The sequence below is a fragment of the Zootoca vivipara genome, chromosome 2, assembly GCF_963506605.1.
Source record: "Zootoca vivipara chromosome 2, rZooViv1.1, whole genome shotgun sequence".
Classification (NCBI taxonomy): domain Eukaryota; kingdom Metazoa; phylum Chordata; class Lepidosauria; order Squamata; family Lacertidae; genus Zootoca; species Zootoca vivipara.
Genome location: NC_083277.1, coordinates 83532508 through 83553794, shown reverse-complemented (window position 1 = coordinate 83553794; position 21287 = coordinate 83532508). Strand labels below are relative to the sequence as shown.

The window sequence follows — 21287 nt, the reverse complement described above, 5'->3', positions numbered from 1 at the left end:
ACACGCATCTCTCAACCGGTTGTCTGCGGAGAGAGAAAGACCAATGCATTTAAGGGACGGCGATAAACCCCCAATCCTTCTGCATTTGCCGTTTTCCCTCACCAGGGCTGCTTTTGACTTGACCGCTATGAATTTTTTGACAGGCGAGATGTTCGCGCATGATGCAGCACAGGAAACCAGGAAGAGAGGCCTCCTTTCCATTCCCAGCAGCAGTTTAGCGTAATTCGATCATGTTGTCGTTAGAACGGAGCCTTGTTTTGCGCCCACTCTTTACGAGCCCTGCAGGTGGCGATATGCTCTGTATAAACACGGCTGCTTGTCTTGCTCCGCCCCGAAGGCTTGCGCTTTGGCGGCCTTCGATTATGCTTCCCTTATATTTGCGAGGTGTGTGTTGCTTCGCTTTAATCTTGGACCTCTCTTTCTCTAATAAATGTGTTGGATGAAATCCTATACCCCATAATAACAAACTGTGAAATAGCAGGAGTTTGGGATACTGTACTTATTTTGCTCTGGCTCTTAGCACGGACGTATAGGAATAACTTAACTGACCGTCGGTCCTGCCCCCCCTAACAAAAATCCCGGCTACACCCATGGCTACGGTACGGTATTAGCAGCATATATACTGTGAAAACCTAAGGTAGCTCCGTGTATGAGTGTATTTTCACAGTTTGCTGTGCAAATTTGACCCATAATATATAGTTAAAAAGGAAAAGCTTCATCTCTTGGCTCAGTCTTGGTCAGCAGAACCTCCAGCCTATGTAAAGTTTTTTAATGCCTCCGGTTTGGACTTTGAGCATCCAGGTGGAAGGAGTTCCAGAGCTACCAGTCAGACACACGAGGTAATGCTATGGTTATGAATTATTCAAAAATAAGACCCCTTTTCTGTCTTGTTTGGGAATAAGTTTCAGAAACCATGAAGCAGAAATCACATAGAACCTTCCTGTCCTCTGCCATAGAATCCTCATGCTTCATGGGATTAACTCTGATTCTGTTGGGTTACTATCTCTACTAAAAACAACAAACTCTTGTGGCACCTTGAAAACTAACAGATTTATTGTGGCATAAGTTTTTTGTAGATTACAGTTCACACCGTAATCAGGCGCATTCTTAGTTGCAGAGATGGTTGGTGTGGGTTGTAAACAGTGAGGTCAGAAGGAAATGAAATGTGAAAAGTAGAGATGGTGACATTCTCAAACCAGTTGTGTTGCTAATAGAAGCTTTGGATAGAAGCTCTGGCATTGGTAAACCAATTACCATATATTGTGTGATAAAAATCCATTGTGTCCATTCTATCCACAAGTGATAGCACTGAACTTCTCAATGAAGCATGATTTATCTATTTCATGTAGCATTCTTCCTTTGAAGTTCCAATATAGCCACCTTAAGGTCAGTTACTGAGTGTCCCAGGAGTCTGAAATGCTCTCTTGCTGATTTCCCCAATATTGCCAGTTCTGATGCCAGGATTTCTGTTCATTCATTCTGCTTAGTTTCCAGGGATGTTTTTTAATAGTAGCCTTTTATGTGGTTCAGTAATGATCTTTTCTCTCTCGACTACCCTTCCCCCCCTTTTCTCCTGTGGGGCCAGCCAAAGGTTTGTTGACATTATGTTATCATCTTGTGGTTTGATAACTGATTCCTTCTGCTTACTCTCTGCCATATGCCCAGGATGCCTGCATTGGGGAGGAGGCAGGAGAATGCATCTGGGCACTTGGCACTGAGCACAGCCAGATGGAATCCCACAAAAGAAGCTGCATTGAGGAGGCAGCCAAGCCAGCAAGGGCTGCTGAAGATCCTTGTAGCTCGCAGAAACAAGCTGCAGAAGCCCAGGATGAAACAGGTGAACTGGGAACTCGCTGCCTTGGAACTGTGTGACTTCAGGAAGTAATATGCCATCTGAAACGTTTCTAAAATGTGCCAATCTGGGGGAAATTACTTTGCTTCCTCTTAGGGTCTATTGCAGTAATATTCGCTGGCAAACTGAGGATATTGTCATTTATCTTGCCAGCATCAGCACGGATTTAAGGATTGCAAGAGCTCATACAAAGTGGTGCTTGCTATTGAAATCTTCTGTGAATACTGTTCTAACACGGGGCTGCTGCTTGTACTAAGTGTTTTGTCTGTGCACGTTACAAACATGAGTTGTTTTATAATTATACAGTGTTGTAAAACACATGTACCATGGCTGCAAGAGAGCCATGATTGGCCAGGACATTGGTCTCTTATAATGTGTGAAGCAGAGCACATGATAGCTGCTGAAACTAGGAAGTGCTGTGGTACCAGGCAGTGTTGCAGAAAGCACAGTATATAGCATGTCCTTTTTGACAGTGCAGCTACATGAGATGCTATATACTTGTTTGTCAGCTGACATCAACAGCCTAGATTGGTTTTCTTTCCACCCAGTACTCAAGGCCAGATTAAGGTGGTTGAGGACCCCTGGTGCAGTTCCCAAAATTGGGACCACCTTCCCCTCAAAAGGATCAAATAAGATATCACTATATAAAGCAATCTGTTATGGCATGAGAAAAGGTTTTGAGCATGTGTAGTTTTGCAACTTTTTTTGTATGCAAAAAAGCTTTGATTAATAATAATAAATACAATCTGAGCATGTGTAGTTTCACATTATAAACTTGCTTAATTCATCCTTGTTTTGCTCAGTTTCTACCTTGTGCCAGTCACCAACTCTCACCCTAAACTAGCTCACATGGCTGTTCAGAGGCTATAGGAGGCTGCCAAAGGGGATTAAGTGCTTGTATCATAGGCATAAAAGTGTGGTTCCTTTAACCAGAATAAAGCATCTTTGTACTATAAAGGACCATGTTTTTCTGCATTTCCCCAGCAAATTAGCACAACTCCAAGGCTTCCACCAATCTTCATTTGACCTGATTATTGCGTGTTTTAGATGCATAAATTCCACTTAAGTTCCATTGAGTCTACTCTCAGGTTAGTGTGCATAAGTGATTGATTCCTAAGAGGAATTATCTTGGGCCTGTAGCCTAAGATAACAAAGTAATATTTCATTTTACAAGTGACTTAAAAAAAACCCTATTTAATAGGTAAAATAGTAAGGAAAAGCATACCGTCATTATTTTTCCTAACTGAGCAGCGAAAAAAATAAAAGCTGCTCTCCCTTTCCAATGTTCGGCCCCCATGACAAAACTACTATGATAACCAACAGCCTTTTAAAATGTTATAGAATAATCCTACCGGTATATCCACTTAGCTGGAAGTAAGCCACGTTTATTGTGTAGTAGTATTTGCAGAAATTAACTTCTAGGGAGAACTTGATAGTGGATCAACTCATCTTAGGAAAGATGCATCCTGGTTGCTAGGAACTTTTATTTATTTATTTATTTATTTATTTATTTATTTATTTATTAAATTTCTGTGCTGCCCTTCTGAGGATCACAGGGCAGTTTACAAAAATATACCACAGTAACAAACAATAAAAAGGTAAAGGTACCCCTGACCATTAGGTCCAGTCGCAGACGACTCTGGGGTTGCACGCTCATCTTGCTTTACTGGCCGAGGGAGCAGACGTTTGCCCACAGACAGCTTCCGGGTCATGTGGCCAGCATGACTAAGCCACTTCTGGCAAACCAGGGCAGCGCACGGAAAAGCCGTTTACCTTCCCGATGGAGCGGTACCTATTTATTTACTTGCACTTTGACGTGCTTTCAAACTGCTAGGTGGGCAGGAGCTGGGACCGAGCAACGGAAGCTCACCCCATCACGGGGATTCAAACCGCCGACCTGATTGGCAAGCCCTAGGCTCTGTGGTTTAGACCACAGCGCCACCCGCGTCCCAACAAACAATACCCCTCCCCAATTTAAAAGGCCATAGGTTTGTTTAATTAGCCATTGGCTTGGGAGAAGAGGAATGTTTTTGACTGGTACCTAAAGATATGTAATGAAGGTATCAGGCGAGCTTCCCTTGGGGAGAGCATTCCACAAACAGGGAGTCACCACAGAAAAGGCCTGTTCTCCTGCTGCCGCCTTCTGGACTTCTGCAAGAGGCACGCAAAGAAGAGCCTCCGTTGATGATTGCAGGATATTCAGGTCAGTTAATATGGGGAAAAGCAGTTCTTGAGGTTTTGCAGTTCTGAGCCTATAACCTTAGGCTATAGTTACTTTGGGGCTAGAACTGGTGAGCTGTAGTTTGAGCTTAGCCCCCCCCCCATAGGATTTCAGCACCAAACCATGGTAGTTTGCAGTATTAGCTTGGAAGGCAAGTGCAAGCCAGTTTTCTGCTTCAGGTGTCATGACAAACAGGTTTGAACTGAAAAAGTAGTACAGTAACTACTGTAATTGAAATGGAGCTTTCAAAGGAAGGAGGCAGTACATGAGCACAGGACTTGCTCACAATCTGAACTCAGTGTTTCTGAGGGATAAATACCAATTTCTGGTAACTGAAGTTGTGAAGAAGTTGAGGACTACTTGAATCTAATCCATCTTAACTATTTATTATTATTCTAAATTTCATATTGTAACAGAAGAAATTGACTTGGAAAATGCTCAGGCCACTTTTGCCCCAATGAGCCTCCTTAAGGACTCCTTCCCATATTGGTACATTTGGAAATCAATATAAGCCATTGATACTAACCTACTACGAATGTGTTGATGGCACCTATAGTACTTTGCTTTGCTGTTGTCTGCTAGCATATGGAAGAAAGAAGCCGTGCTCCCTGACTTAATAGTAGCATTCAAACTGGGAACCACGGTTTGATTGAACCATAATCAGTAAGCCAAGAACAAGCCTTTGCTACAGATTATTTGGACCATTGAGCTCCCATTGTTCATTCCCAGTTCCTGCCAATCTAGCAGTTCGAAAGCATGTCAAAGTGCAAGTAGATAAATAGGTATCGCTCCGGCAGGAAGGTAAACGGTGTTTCCGTGTGCTGCTCTGGTTCGCCAGAAGCGGCTTTTCTGCTTGCTTGATGGAACAATCTCCCCTCTCCACATGCTGTTATGGGGGATCCCCTGAACTCCACCAGCCAATTTGGGAGGGACGGCGTGGGGAAGCCCCATTGTGCTGGCTGAAGTCCTTGGATAGGTTTCTGCTAGGGAGACCAGTTAGTTGAATCTGGCCTACTGTCTTTATGTGATGAAATAATATCAGTGGTGTCCTTTTATTGTTTCATGTGACGGTTACAGTATATGCAGCTGCAGAGGTAATTGAAGGAGTGTATTATGTTGTTGGCTGGGTGGGTATCCTGCAATTCTCCCTGTGCCTGATTTTATTTGGTTGGAAGAGGGCTTGATTATGACCACTTTTGATGTCTAACATGTTTTAAGTAACTGATAAGGCATAGTGTGATGGCATAGATTTGTATGCCTCTCGTACACTGATGAAATCCAGAGCTAAGCATTTGGGCTGGGGCTTGTTGGGCTGACTTACAAAGATGCCAGCTTGCATGACATTAGCTTCTGCCCAGATGATTCCTGATGAGAACAAGCAATGGGCCACTGATTGCTGCACACAGATATCTTGTACATATATGAGTATGCAGAAGCTTTTAAAGTGCATTTAAAGAAGGAAGACTACTGCAGTGGTAGTTCCAAATAAGAAACTGTCCTTGGCAGACTGTTGCCTTTTATCAGGGCTGCTCTTCAAGGGTAAAATGAGACAAATTGCTTTCAAAAATGGATATTTGCCTAGGGACACTTTGAACAAAGCTATTTTTATTCTGAAGGTAGGCTAATATTCTAGTTGTTCTTTGCTCCCCTGTGTGGGGCTTTTAACCTCAATAGTTTTGAAATGGTAGCAGTAGCCATATGATGCAAAAACAAAAAACAAAAAAAACAGAGCTGCAGTCTCTGATAAACTAGATCTTTTCAGAAGCTGGATGTATGGTATCCCCTTTAATCTTTCCATACCTGTGACTAGGAAAGGTGGATAGCTCCCCCTCTGCTCCCCCCTTTCTTTACAGGATTCTTCCTTTGATGCCATGGACTGAAGTTAAAATCACCTGACATATCAGGTGCCTGACAGGTGGATGGCTTTGTCCACCCATCAAAATTGCCCACAGAGGCTCCTGGGTCCGTGCCTCTAGCTGTATCCAATTCCTTACCCCTGGCTTGGAGCATATGGAAATACAGTAAGGTGGGATATAAGTTATTGTAATAAATCAAATTAAATCTGAGATTACTTCGTTTTTGAAGGCCAGGCCAGTATCAAGGAGTGCACATGTCTGGATCCTCCGTTTCTCCTGACTGCATAGTTCACTCTGCATTGCATTTTTGTTTTTAAATTAGGTTGAGGAAATCATACTACCGTGTGCGTTTCAAACCATTTACTGTAGAATAGCTGTACTGGAGGATACTGCTCTGGAGCAAAATGGAATGAGGCCAGTGTGACTCATCCAAAGACTGAAGTCGCATGACTATTGTGTGCAGCAGAGGATCACATTTCTGGTGAACTGGTTGCCAGATTGGTGTGTTGGTGGCAAATAGTGCAGATCAGCAGTGTTAGGTTGGCTGCCTGACACTTCGAGTTTTGTGCTTGCGACAAAAAGGTTTCAGTTCTATGCTGTTCCATCTTCCTCATAAGTACCCACCCACTCCCAGATTGAGCCTTATGTGTATTGTAACAGCAGGGGTATTGTAACAACAGGGACACGGGTGGTGCTGTGGTCTAAAACACTGAGCCTCTTGGGCTTGCCGATCAGAAGGTCAGAAGGTCGGCGGTTCAAATCCCTGTGACGGGGTGAGCTCCCGTTGCTCGGTCCCAGCTCCTGCCAACCTAGCAGTTCGAAAGCACACCAAAAAGTGCAAGTAGATAAATAGGTACTGGTCCGGCGGGAAGGTAAACGACGTTTCCGTGCGCTGCCCTGGTTTTGGTGTTCCGTTGCGCCAGAAGCGGCTTAGTCATGCTGGCCACATGACCTGGAAAAACTGTCTGCGGACAAACGCCGGCTCCCTCGGCCAGTAAAGCAAGGTGAGCGCCACAACCCCAGAGTCGTCTGTGACTGAACTTAACTGTCAGGGGTCCTTTACCTTTAACAACAGGCTGATCCTGTGCAGGGTTAAGGTATGCCCAAACACATCACATTGGTTTGCAATCTAACTCAGTCTTTTATCTTGTAACAGTATTCAGGAATCCAATAGCCAAGGTACATAGGAAACTGCCTTACTTTGAGTCAAGCCACTGGCCCATCTAACTTAGAGGACATTCCCAGTCCTACCTGGAGATGCCGGGGAATGAACCTAGTCCAGGACCTTCTGCTTGCAGAGCAAATGCTCTACCACTGAGCAGATGGATTTCCCTTAGTACTTAGCAGATCAGTGTTGTACTCTGATGTTGAATTAATAACATCTAACTTAGGGGACATTCCCAGTCCTACCTGGAGATGCCGGGGAATGAACCTAGTCCAGGACCTTCTGCTTGCAGAGCAAATGCTCTACCACTGAGCAGATGGATTTCCCTTAGTACTTAGCAGATCAGTGTTGTACTCTGATGTTGAATTAATAACACACACACTCCCCCTTGGTAGTAAAGACTGTTTGGAATCTCAGTCTGTTTTACTGATAGCTCATGGAAGAGAAATGACCCTGCAGGTGGCAAAGCCAGGCTGCGTGAAGGATGTACATTTTGTAGTTTTCCCTATTGGGCCTGTGGAGAAAGTAAGAATCATCACTGGGGAAGAAAATGTGTGCTTTGTACAAGACCTTGGGTTTAGGGCTCAAAACCAACCAACCTGCTGTAGCAGGTTGTGTGAGGGAGGAGCAGAATTCTAAACTTGAGTCTTGCACAATTTGTAAGATGTTAAATGTTACATTTCTTACTAGTAATTTTACCAATAAAATGTTAACTGTAGACTAAGCTTGCATTTAAGATTGAAATTACATGTTACCTTTTAAAATAGCAATTTTGGAGTGCAGATAGGCTGCTTGAGAGGACAGTGGGATATTGCCACGTAGGGCTGGAACTAAGCCACAGAATGATGGTCAAGCAGGTGTGATTAGTCATAAGACTATTCTTGTTATCACAGGCCAATGCTGAAAACAAGATGTATTAACCATATTGAATTACAGGAAGGGCAGAGAGATCTGACCCTTAACCTCTTTTGATGGACCGAAAACAGCTACCCTTGTGTTTTTGGTCTTTACCGTTTTGGTTGTTGTTTTTGTTTTTAGAAATCTTCTCCCAGCATGACTCAGCTAAAACTGGGAGGAGTCAGGTGGGTGTAGGTAGGGCTTATGTATTTCAGGAAGTCTGCCCCTTCTCCGTTATTCAAGCCGTGCCTGAACTGCCTTCAGACTCATTTTCCAGTAACTAAATGTACATTTGGATTGTTCATGTATGCATTGCTAAAAGAGGAAAGGTATCACTGGAAACAGATGACACAGAACTGCATAAAATTTGCATACCGTATTTTATATGCATAGATGCAAATTTAGAAAATTGCTATAACCGAAACAGAAATGCACTCAAGGTAGTGGGGGGAGCTTGTGTGACCAACTGTGCCTGCGAGTCTTAGATTATGTCATATTTGAATGGGACAGCCCTCCAAGTAGACTCTGGACTTATATTGTAGGACACACAGTCGCCTCTCTTCCTCTCCGGCCGACATTTGACTCCCCCACCCCCTTAAGCCCACGAGTAGACACGATAAGCAGAACATCAGGGTCTGCACCAAGACCCGGGCGACCCCTCTCGTGGCCGTGTATGGCAACAATACGAATTCTACAAGCTCACCACAGAAGTTGTAAAGTGTAGTGGGGGTGGGAGTGGGGAGAATGCGACGAGGCGAGAACAGGCAGTGCTTGCTGGGCAAGAAGAGCTGCCGCTTGAACTAGGGGACGGACGGAGGGAGGGGCTTCTGAATGAAAGCCAGGCCGGCCTCTCAAATAATGGCAGCGTCCAAACGAGCCTTCTCCGTGTCCTTCCTCCCGGCTGCAACAAACCGGGCGCTGTTCTGGTTTCTGGAAGCCAGGCGGGGCGGCGGAGGGGAGCTGGCCCTTCCCCACCCCCATCCCGGCCTTTGTTGCTAATCTTTTAATCTGCTCCGGAAAGGGGGAAACCTAGGGGAGGGCTCGAAGCAGCAGCTGCAAGCTACCCCCGCAAATCTCCGGCTTCGGCCAACGGTCTCCTCCCCCCCTCCCCTGGAGCTTGCTGCGGCGGCTGCAGCGATGTCTCCGTCTCCTCTTCTCTCTCTCACACACCCCAACTCACCCCTCAGCTCACGTGACCAACAACCCGGCCAGTTGAGCACCGGGAGGGAGAGAGCGAGCGGGCCAGCGGAGCCGACGCTGCAACAACAATAAAGAGCGGCAAAAAAGGGGGGCGGCGCGCGGACAGAACGTTCGGCCGGCAAAAAGTGGCGCGCGCGGCGGTATCTGCCGCTGCGAGGCAAAGCAGCGCGTCGAGCTGCCTGCAGGAGAGAGGGAGGGAGGGAGGGAGAGAGAGAAAAAACACCCCTCAACTCCTCCTTCCTTTTCGTCCGCTCGTCTGTTCCTGGGCGGGTGGGCCGCCCCCTTTCGGGGCTCGACGGCTCCCTTCACACACGCCCCACCAACCAGAGGATGGCGGATCGAGGACGGCCCTTGCTGCTTCTGCTGCTGCTGTTGTAAGGGCAGCCCTGGGGAGCAGCAGCGGCTGCCCCAGGAGCAGCAGCAGCAGCGAGAAGGCGGGGAGGAAGCCAGCCGGGGCTTGGCGGGAAGATGGCCAACGAGTCGCTTCAGGTAAAATGAAAACTAACCCCCCACCCGAGTCCTCGCTTTTCCTGCGCGGGGTGGCGCGCAGCCTGAGGAGGGTTCGGTGGTTGGGGTGCTGGGGGGAAGGAGAGAGAGAGAGAGAGCCGCCGGTCTCTGCGCGCCTCGGGAGTGCAGCTGAGGAGGGGCTGCGCGAGCTCCTCCTGCTCGCTCCCCCCCCCCATCGCGATCCAAATGGTGGCGAGAGTCGCAGCTGCCGCCTGTGCTCACGAGGCCGGATCCCGGCGCTGGTTTGGCTAACCAAAAGCGGGGCGGCGGACTGGGGACGGACTCAGATGAGCCATGCTTCCTAGATATGGGTTTGAACCTCGACAGAGCCGGTTTCTGATTCCTGGTTAGCCACCAGCTTGTAGGGTGGGCACAAGTCACCGTATCTCTCATCAGTTCTATTTTATTTTTATTTATTTTTAAAAAGAAAGTAATAACTTGGGATACTTCATGATCACGTGGTGTTGGCCACCGACAGTGAAGCTCTTGCGCATGAAGTACTACTAAACATTTAAATAACAACGAATCCTTTCATCTTTTCGGTGTGGATAGGGAAACTAATCCAGGACTTTAATGTGCTCTTCTTCTGCATCCTGTCACTCATCAGTTTAAGTCTCTCAAGATGCCCGATAAGTAAACCACTGGGTTAGATAGGCTTTATTTCTTGCTTGCGGGGTGTGTGTGTGTGTCTCCATTTATTTTACCTAGCCCCTCTTATGAGCCCGCCTTCAAAATTGGGAACCCCGGGCCCCTTCTTGCTGGTGATCCCAGTGTGGTGAAAGGTGATTGCCTCCTAGTTGTGAACCTTCAAAAAGACCTTTCTTCCAGGTCATTCTAGAAATCTTGGACCCTTCCAGGTCTTTCAGAAGTTGTTTAAACTTGGCAGTGAGGTGGCCAAGTTTGCTGGTGGTAGTAAATCATTCAGCATTGCCATAACAAAAAGAGATTGTGAAGAGTTCTGAAATGACCTTTCCAAAACAAAAAGAATAGGCAGCAATATGGCAAATACCGGTACAATTCAGTGTAAATAAGTGTAAAGCAATAGATGTCAGAGCAAAATAAATAAACAAATCCTTAATTTCACATACCGTATATGCTCATGTGGTATGTACTGATGGTGACTAACCAGGAACAAGATGTTGGGGTTGTATTGTAGTTCTATGTACCTGTCCACCCGATGTGTGGCAGCTATGAAAAAAGGCAACTTTCATGTTAGGGATCATTGGGAAAAGGAAAGGAAAATAAACCTGCAGCTGTCCCAATGTCATTATAGAAATCTGTGCTTTGACTGCATTTGGAATGCTGTGTACAGTTCTTGTTGTCTTGCCTCAAAAAAGAGAGATATTTTAGAGTTGGGGAAATGGTTCAAAAAAGGGGAACCAAAATGATAAAGGGGATGGAATGACTGTCTTATTAGGAAAGGTTGTAGTGTTTGGGACTTACTAGTTTGGAGAAAAGGTCAAATGATAGAAGTTTATGCAATTATGCCTAGTGTGCTGCAGAAAGTGGTTAGGGAAAAGTTTTTCTCCCTCTCTCCTAACACTAGAACTTATGGCCATCCAGTGGAGCTGAATGTTGGAAGTTTCAGGACAGATAACAGAAAATACTTTTTCATGCAGCACATTAATAAACTATGGAATTCTCTCCCACAAGATTTAGCGAAGGCTACCAACTAGGATGGCTTTTAAAAAAGGATTGAACACATGCGTTGAAGAGAAGACTATCAGTGGCTGTTACCTATCATGGTTTGGTTCTGCCTTCACAGTCAGAAGCAATAATGCTTCTGAATACCAGGTGCTGGAAACTCGGGGGGGGGGGCAGTCACAGGGCTCTTATGCTCAGGTCTTGCCTGTGGGTTTCTGACAGGCATCTGGTTGGCCACTGTGAGAACAGGATGCTGGACTAGATGGGCCACTGATTCTTAGCCTGTGCTAGCTAGGTTGTGTCCAAGAACCTTTACATGTCTGTCTGTTTCTCTCTCACACATTTTGTGGTTGTTTGCCTTGGTGCCAGCTTCTTTCCCTGTTACCTCACTTGTCTGTTTGGATTTATTGTTTCTGTCTGTGTGCCCATGGGAGCCCTCTTCAGATGAGAGTTTTACAATCATAAAGAAATGCCGAAGTGAGACTTTTAATCAGGGAGGCATGCAGCAGAGCTCTGTGGGAGGAAGCACTTTGCTTAAAGGGAATTCTGCTTGCCAGGCAAGCGTCCTTCGGGGCTTTGTGATCCTGTGTTGAATCCATGGAATTGAGCCTGCCAACAAGTTCCAGGGGACTCTGCCTGTGAGGCTACCTGTTGACTGGTATGCTGAAGGGCTTTCTGGAGCTGCAGGCTGGAGACCCTGTTCCCTGGCAGAGATTGTCTGGGATTAGGTTGTTTTGGAAATAAAGGCATTTGCAACCTTTCTCTTTAAAGTAAATTGCAAGATAAGGAGGACTCTGGCCAATATATGATTTTGCTGCTTGTTTGTTTAAATGATCATTGCCAGCTTAAAAGATCGATGCACTAAAACCATTCCTCCTTGCCTGTGCACCTAACAACTTTTCAATTATTAAAGATACAGCGCTGATAATAAAATCCATTACTATCAGCCCCCTTACCTTGCACTGTCAACAAAGTCCATTGAGCTAAAAGGGATAGAAAGATCAGATTAAGGTTTTGCCCTGACATTGCATTTTGTATTTTGTTCAGTCTGGATGCTTGAAATGAAGAACAAACAATATATTTTTTCTCAGGTACCACATTTCAATAGGTCACAAGGCAGAGTGAGTTCTTGCAGATGACAAATGGTAGGGAAACAGCAATAAAAGTGTTGAGTTATAAGATGAATTTCAGTTCCTTAAAATTATTATTTTATTATTATTTATACCCCGCCCATCTAGCTGGGTTTCCCCCACTACTCTGGGCGGCTTCCAGCAAATACCAAAATACATTAAAATATCACAGATTAAAAATTTCCCTAAACAGGGCTGCCTTTAGGTGTTTTCTAAGTGTCAGGTAGTTGTTTATCTCCTTGACCTCCGATGGGAGAGCGTTCCACAGGGCAGGCGCCACTACCAAAAAGGCCCTCTGCCTGGTTCCCTGTAGCTTTGCTTCTTGCAGTGAGGGAACTGCCAGAAGGCCCTCGGCGCTGGATCTCAGTGTCCGGGCTAAACGATGGGGATGGAGACGCTCCTTCAGTTATACAGGGCTGAGGCCGTTTCATGTTGCACCCATGCAAAAGGACATGTGAGAATATGGGCAACTGGATGCATGTAACAGTTGCAATTTCTTAAAATGAAAAACAGCTTCAAAGTGCTGTAACGGGGGAGTGGGGGAATGGGAGGCGACTAGAAGGGGGAAGGGGCTGCTTAAACCTTTTTAGTCTGTGGGCAAAATAGTCAGCTGTGAAAGTTAAATACCCTTTTTCCCTTTCTGCACCTCTCCCATCCACTCCCTGTTGTGGTACCCTTGGATTGCTTTTCACTTTGCCATGTCAGGAAAATTGTTCATATAGTTTCGCCCGTAGCCTTTAAATGAGTTAAGGCAGAAGGCACCCCAGATTTCACTTTACAACATGATGGAAGTATCTTCCATATTTGTAATTTTTCAAAAAGTTTTAACATGCTACAGTTTGGATGCACAGATTTGGATGTAATACATTTTCACTTATTGGTCTAACTTTTGCAACTAAAAGTAATATATAACATCTTTCAGCTAGAAAACCTGACTTCCTTCTATAATTGTCTGTGAGCATATTTATGCACACACAGTGAAGCATTGTGGATAAGACGTTGCTTAAATTCTGGGTCAAATGTCAGCTCTTCTGCAGATTCAAATCTTAGCTCTTTGGTCTTCCATAATGTACTGTTCAGTAACAAATCCTAGGCTTAGAGTGAAACATGAAGGTTTAGGCGATTTAAAGGTTTTTTTTGTTTTGGCAAGAGTTTGAAATTGTTTAATTTTATTTACAGAATTCAGTGTTTCAGTTGCTTGAAGGCTGGTTGGTGAGATGGCAGGCCATAGTTTAATAACCAGACTACATTGCTATACATACATGGGATTAACGCTGCAGTGCATTTGCACTTTACCTACATACCTACATAATTTAATTTGTATACCACCTTTCCACAGTTCAAGCCATGATCAAGGTGGCTTACAACATGAAAAAGCACATAATTCCAACAACAAAAATAATAATAAACAATAAATAAAATGTATTTAAAAACAACAACAAAAACACCCCACAACTAAACTGAACAATTGCCACATAATCACAAGAGGATCTATAATAAAGATGCCTCAGCTTTTGTAGCTAGGAGTATGGCTCCACTGAACACAGAGGGCCTTGTTTCTAAGAAACATGGATAGGCTATCATAAACCGGAAAGCAAAACTGAGAAACAAAATGATAACTGATCTTACTGAAACTGACTGATTTTTCAAGAAGAGAGGTAAAAAAACAAACAAACAGAAAGTAGCTGGGAGTCTTTAAAAGCTATTTCAGGATTTTGAGCCTGCAAGTGCTTATGCACTCTCTTATTTTGCCCATTTGAGGAAGTTCTGCTGACTGGGGCCATCATGTGAGTTGAAGTGAGGGACATGGCTAAATACACATGGGACTTCTAAGATATCGGGCTCGGAACTAGTGCTATATATGTTAGAGGCAGGGTCAGGGTGGTGGAGGAGATAAAAAGTACAAGTTGATTTAATAAGACGAGAATCTGAACTGTGCTGACTATCCTTGAAACTCCCCCAAATACTATCAGAACAGGTTGAGGAGATTAGATACAGAAACAAACATGCGAATCTTTGATGCAAGCTTGTTTCCATGTTGCCTTTTTAAAAAAGTTAGTGTGACACTAATTGTTTGGATTGCGATGTAAATTTTAAGCTTGATGTAGAGTCCTTGGGAGCCTGGGAAAGGGTTATCTATTCATTTTTCACTCTGTTGTGAGAGCAGGGGGTGGGGGAGGGAATGAATTCCTAATCTGATAGGGTCTGGGGAGTGTCATAGTGCTTAGCATTTATACAGTACAGTGGTGCCTCGCTTAACGAATGCCCTGCTTAACGAAATTTCCGCTTAACGAAAGGATTTTTTGAGCGGAGGTTGCCTCGCTAGACGAATTTGTTTTATGAAAAATTTGTCTAGCGAATCGTGGTTTCCCATAGGAATGCATTGAAATTCAATTAATGCGTTCCTATTGGCAAAAAAAAATTCAATGCATTCCTATTGGATTCGCTAGACAAATTTTTCGTTATAAGAAAAGACCCGTGGAACGAATTAAATTCGTCTAGCGAGGCACCACTGTACTTTAAAAGTGTTCAAAGTGCTTCACATGCTTTGTCAATAATCCTTAGCTTGCAGCAGGGGATGGGGAAACTTATGACTCAGTGCAGAACAGTCTATCTGCTGAATTCATGGCTAAGGCAAGGTTGGAACAGGAGCAGTTTGCACTGCTAGCCACTGTGCTATGCCAGCTGTCAGATATAATGAAACACTGCATGGATTTGTATGTCCTTCTTCTGCAGGGGTATGCCAATCTTCTCTGTGGTGTTCTAGCTTCAGCATATGTTCTAAAACAGGAAAGCATGCGTCAGTGGCATTGTGTGTGGAGGCCTTATGTACCAGTGTGCCTCCATTAGGAAGTCCCCAGTTTATTTCAGAGACAAACCTGACTCAAAGTACATGGACACCGGTGCAAGCACACATTCTTCATCCCTAAAACTGCAGTCTCAATAGATATGTGTTTACATCATTTGACAAATGAGCTACCAAAATGAGCGGGGAGTGGAAGGACGATAATTTCCCTCAGATGTACATTCTGCTGGTGTCTTTAGGCCAATTTAAAATAGCTAAGCCACTACGATTTTGTTTCTTTGGGTGTAGGTATATCAGTGTTCTCTCTGTAATTTATGTACAGACATAAATTACCTCTCCTTTAAAACTGACTTAAATCAGAGTAACTTAGCTAGAGATTACACCCTAAATTGGAGTACCTTCTGTATGAGTCTTAGACTTCTCATTCTTGTTTGAGGAGGATACTTGGGACTCCTGATTATAAAAGGCACTGTTGATACCCACAATTTCTTGGAAAACATACCTTTACCTTCACCAACTCATGATGAGAAAACCTTTTTAGATAGCCCCATCTCCCTAGAAGAAATTGACAATGTTCTTTAAAAATTGAAACCACATAAAGCCCCTGGACCTGATGACTTTGCTGTCTGAGCTTTATAAACAATTCAAATAAACATTATTATCATATGGTATATGGTCCGCCTATTTAATGACCTAATGAGAGTAGCATCCCTCCCCAAGTTACAATCCTGGTACCACTCCAAGTAACTATCCCAAAACTATTTAAAGACTACCAAAAGGTAGAATATATTTGGCCAATCAGAAAACTTTAAAACATACCATAATCATACATAGTAAATAGACAATCTCCTCAACCTCCCTGGCCTTTGGCATTCTAAAGGCCTTGGACTGCCTAGAGTGGGACTACTTGCTGGCAGTCCTATCTATCTGGGTGATCTAAATTTAAATTTAAACATAAATTATTATCTTTGAACCTTACTCCCAAATTCCACTCCAAATTCTTCAATATACCAACACTTCATATTGTTTCATTGGTAGCATAAAAGAGGAAAATGACTATTACTCATACTAAATCTAAGTGCGACCGCAAGGGCTCCTGTCTAGCTATGTGATGTTGAATGTTATCTGTTAACTCTTTTCTATCCTGTTTCACAATTGTTTTCGTGTGAACCGATTCACAAACCAAGAACTTATACCCTGACCTCTAATAATGCACCACATGTTGTAAACGCTACTGCAAATTTATTGTGCTGTTTTTGTGATATGCAAGTGACACGAGAAGACTTGGTCTATTTATTTGTATCTGTTATCATTCTAGTTAATTATCCTTGTTTATAAAACCCAATCAGAAGTTCTTCTAAAAACAAAAGGCACTGTTTGCTGGTTGATATTGGAGCGTTGCTTGTGATTTCGGAGAGAGAAAAGCACTGTGAGTGACCGCAGAAGCATTGCGTTAGAAAAACCATACAGTTTTGCAGAATGCAATGCTGTACAAAATGTTCCTAGAGGTAGAGTTACTAAGCTTGAGTGCATTTGCTTAATGGAAGTGCAGTCAGGTGCATATGTATGGCCTTTCTTTGGTGTACTCCATGTTTGGTTTGTTGTATCAATAAACTTACACAAAGCTGTGCGTATATATTTTTCTTCCCCCCTCGGCCAAATTGCATTAATGGCACTGCTCTTCTTTTGAGTCCCTCCTGGTGTGGATGGAAACAGAAAAGCTACTCTGTCCAGCAGGTGCATGTTGCTTCATAATGTTCAAGCGTGTCCCTAAGCTTCATGTTCCAACAGAAGAAGGAAATGTGACCTCTAAGCTGCTGCACCTATCCAGTGCAGCTGCTGGGCAGCCAGGTGGATTTACAGTATGCTTCAGAGGAGTAGTTTTGTGTTCTTCCCGAGCTTATGCTTTTGCCAGTGTTGTTGCTAATGAATTCACTAATACAGCCAGAGCGCAGTGTCTTTTATGAGAGCCACGTGGGTCTCACCTATTGCATCCTTTGAAGCCTTCTCTCCTGTGGTGACTGACATGTGAACTAAACCTAAGAATGTGTTTGGTCTGGTTTATTGGAGCCAAACCTCCTCTTGATTTGGAGGGAAAGTTAAATTACTGCTTTCCTTCCATGGCTGGTTGTGCATTCGGAAGTGGTGGCTGCTAGGTGCTTATTAGTGTCACAGTTGCGTGGTGACTGCTGCCATGGATAGAGGCTGAACTCTGGAGCTCTCACTGGGGAGGCTGAGCAGAACCAGTGTGTGTAATTGCTGGGAATGGCACTGAATCTATCTTATTTATTCACTGAGGGGAGAAAAATAGGTTTGTATGTGAATAATTCAGATTGAAATAATGGAGAGAATTGAAACGTTCCTCTGTGGGACTACATAATCCTTTGTTTTTCCAGATTTCTTCAAAATATACAGTATTGCGGCTTAGGAGGAAAGAGGTGTGTGGAAACACTTGGGACAATGGTTCTCAGGGTTTGTGTCTGTGTGTGAGAGAAACTGAAAAGCAGGTCCAAATGGGGCTGCCCTAGTGATGCAAACATTGGCAGAAGTCCAGCAAATGGTGTTCAATCTGCTCCTGTTCTGATGAAAGCTCCTGGATAAACCTTGCACAAATCAGTTCACATGTTTCTATACTATACATTTAAACCAGTTTGAAAATGGTTTCGTTGTTGTAGATACCTCCCATGGAACCCTAGAAATTGTAAATTTTTTGGAAGTACTAGGATTTATTTGTTACAGCACAGAATAGCCTGTACATTTTCAGGGTCCTTTGGGTGGAAGCCATTATGATTAAATTTCGCTTGAAATTGGCTTACCTGTAACCCTTGCAATGCAATTATTCACATATCTACTTGGAAGTAATTCCCAGGGCGATAATTGGGACTTACTGTCAGGTAAGTGGGAAAGGGATTGCATCCTTTATCTTTTTAGGCCACAGGGAACATGATAGACATGCTTCTTTTTTCTAATACCATGCAATTGCAATAAGGAGATGCCTACCTCAGCAGTTGCCCACATTTAACTGAATTTCATTGCATTTTTTTAAATTGAAAAAACACGTTCAGCTTTATTAGTGTTGGTGCTGTTTTTCTCACTTTGTTTTCTAGGGTTACTGCTTAGATTAGAAGCCTGGGACTTGAAAGGCCTCTGGATGTGAAAAACTGAATTGTCAGCAGCGATAGATCAACTATTCCCTGCCTGAAGAGGAAAGGCAAAATATCCAGGTCCCTTCTGAGTCTCACTTAAAATACCGCATGGCTGTGCAGTATACAATGTCCCTTTTATCTCAGGCCCAAACTTTATTTGGCAGTGACATGCATCTGCCTTCTCCCAACATTTGTTTGTCTTTCATGAAGAGTGCCCCCCTCCCTGCATAGATGTGAAAGCAGCTGGGAAGGGGATATTAAAAAGAAACTCAGATGCACCATTCCTGAGATTTAAAACAAATAAGAAATGGTGGGGTGGGGTGGGGGAAGAGGCATGTAACTCCACCTGTCCTTTGTTTAGGCCTTGGTCAGAGGCATAACTTAACTCCTAGATCTTTAAAACTAACCTGGATTATTTTCTTTTTCGAAGCAAGGGCAGAAGAGTCTGAACGTAATGCATGCAAATAACGAATGCTTGGAAGTGCTCCTCTAATGTGTACAGCATAAAGGAAACCATGCATTTAAGGGACTCATCGAAGGTTATACATCTCTATGGCAGCGTCTGCACCAACTGAGTTGCCCTTATGCTAAGAAGCTGTGAGTCCCGACAGTTCCTACTGTGTACTTGCATGCAACTTTTTGCAAGTCCTACATGAGAATATTTTCAGGCTTTTCGTTCAGGCGGTTCTTGATCTGAAGCAGGCCGTTCAGGATAAACTTGGCTTTGCTATTCCTTTACCAGATCCCTTCAATAATTTTTTCCCCTGGAATGTGGGACTAAAGGGTATGTCCCTGTATTGTAGTTTCATTCCATATAATGCAAATTGTAAAAGACTAAGATAACAATATGTAATTAAAGATGCAATTAAAAAATCATATAGCACCTAGCACAGCACATTGCAGTTTCTACAATGGGCGGACAAATAATTAATTAGCTTTCAAAACCACCAGCAATTTTCAGGCAGTCCATGGGGAAAAGGTTGGGGATCTAGTGCGCTGGGGAGTGAGCGCCATTGAAGACAATGTTGCCCAGCACTGAGAAGAATGTGGTTGTTTTTAACCAATAAGCAGGCCAGGTGACATGTCTCAAGACAACTTTAATCAGTCAGGAAGTGACCTTATTAGTCACCTTCCTTGTTAAGCAGCGGGCTCTGATTTCCATCAAGAAATTTCTCTTCTTAAAGAACCAGCTTTTGGTTCTTGTTTAGCGGCGTTTAGACCTTTTATCTTGTGGAACTATTTCTTAGTTTCTTTTCATCTTTATAGAGAAATTGATTGGACCTGAATTTCAGGTCCTCTGCACATTGTCAGGCTTAGCATTGCTTATGTACAGAGGGATCTTGGAATCGGCATGAGATAATGGCCTACAATGCAGAAGGAAGCAAAATGCAGTTCATGGAAGCAAAATAGTTATTTGCCATTCTAGTTCTGAAGAAATGTAAAGTGATGGTCTGTTCTCACTTAAAAGCTTTGAGGACTAGACTTTGGTTAGGAGTCTAGTGGCTTGGATTTTTTTGGGAGTGGGATTTCAGCACCTCTACTGATACATCTGTGTAGCACCCTGTTCATCTTTCCTTTTGTTTATCTGTTGCTCCTCAGGTCCAAGGATCCCCAAGCTACTACTGTACTTCCTCACTGTCCTAACAAAGGAGATAATAGAACAAGTATAAAATTTATGTTGGTGTGGGCAAATCTACATAGTGTTAATAACTTTTTTCAGTCACCAGTAATAAATTCCCATGTCACATATTTTGCATATTCCCACCTGTATCGGTGTATGAGGTTGTCATTATTTTTGCTAAAATGGAAAAACAGGTCACTTAAGTGTGACCATATCATGCCTCCATGTGCATGCCACATTCCCAGAACCTGCTTGTTAACAAAGGTTCACCCACGTATTTGTTTTCACATTAGAAAACATACCAAATCCTTGTACACAAAAAGAGAAGGAAGATAATGTGAACTAGCAGAACCTTTCCTGTATGACCCTTAAAACCTCTGCCACCAGATCTCCCCAGTTACTTTTTTTAGCTTGAGGGTCTGAAGAGCTGTTTGGGGGTGGGGAGCACTTGTTAAAATAAAGGTTTAGGTGAATGCAGGATTGAGCCTGCTATGTTGGCTTGAAATTCAAGGGTCTGGGGCAGTTTAAAAACTACTGGCAGGGTAACTAAGCCCTTTGCACCTGATTAAGTCTCTTCCATTAATTGGAACTGAAACCAGAAACCTGGTATCTTGTAATGCTACACCAGGGCTGTGAAAAACTGGTGCTGGGAGCTTAAGCAATTCACAGAGAGAGAGAGAATAGGGAGTATATGCGCCCACAAAGGGCCTTGCCTGTATGCATGTTTTGAATATACATGCTTAGTGCAGAACCTTGCCTGCATATGCAGAGAGCTGTGTACATGGTGTTACAGTACTGTATGCTCAAAGCTTTGTAACGCTCCCTGCAATAAGGCGAAGAGAGAAGTACCGTAGCTGGGGTCTTGGTGTTTTTGTGTGTGTGTGTGTGTAGGTGTAGGGATGAGACTCTTCCTTGAATACAAGTGGCCCAGTAGCAAAACCAGGATAAAACTTTCCAAGGCGATTGCTGTTGTGTGGACAGGTGGTTCTCTCTTGAGTGTCCTCTAAGCCCTTCTAATAACCCTGGTCTCATACTGGCTGGCAGTTCCTTGTTGTTCTGAATATCTTCTAGCTGAGGATCTCTGTGGTTGGGCTGAGTGTTGTCTTATGCCTGTGCACTTTTGAAGTGCTTTGCACTTTGAGAACCCAGTGAGCATGAGCAGTTTTTCCTGCCCAACATTTCATGGATGAGGTTCTGAGCAAAGTACAGTACTTTTCCGTGTATAAGACTAGGGTTTGTTTG

At 43.7% G+C, this 21287-nt stretch overlaps 1 protein-coding gene and 1 pseudogene across 1 annotated transcript in view; one reads left to right on the top strand and one right to left on the bottom strand.

Moving 5' to 3' along the window:
* The first annotated feature begins 8960 nt into the window (after nt 1-8960).
* Nucleotides 8961-21287, top strand: part of PKN1 (protein kinase N1) — a 61791-nt gene continuing 49464 nt past the window's right edge. Inside the window, exon 1 of the mRNA XM_035104818.2 lies at nt 8961-9680. Within this exon, the coding sequence (XP_034960709.1) occupies nt 9660-9680 (21 nt within the window). The 5' untranslated portion in view covers nt 8961-9659. The remainder of the gene's footprint in view (nt 9681-21287) is intronic.
* On the bottom strand, nt 15164-15260 carry LOC118081631 (U6 spliceosomal RNA; annotated as a pseudogene).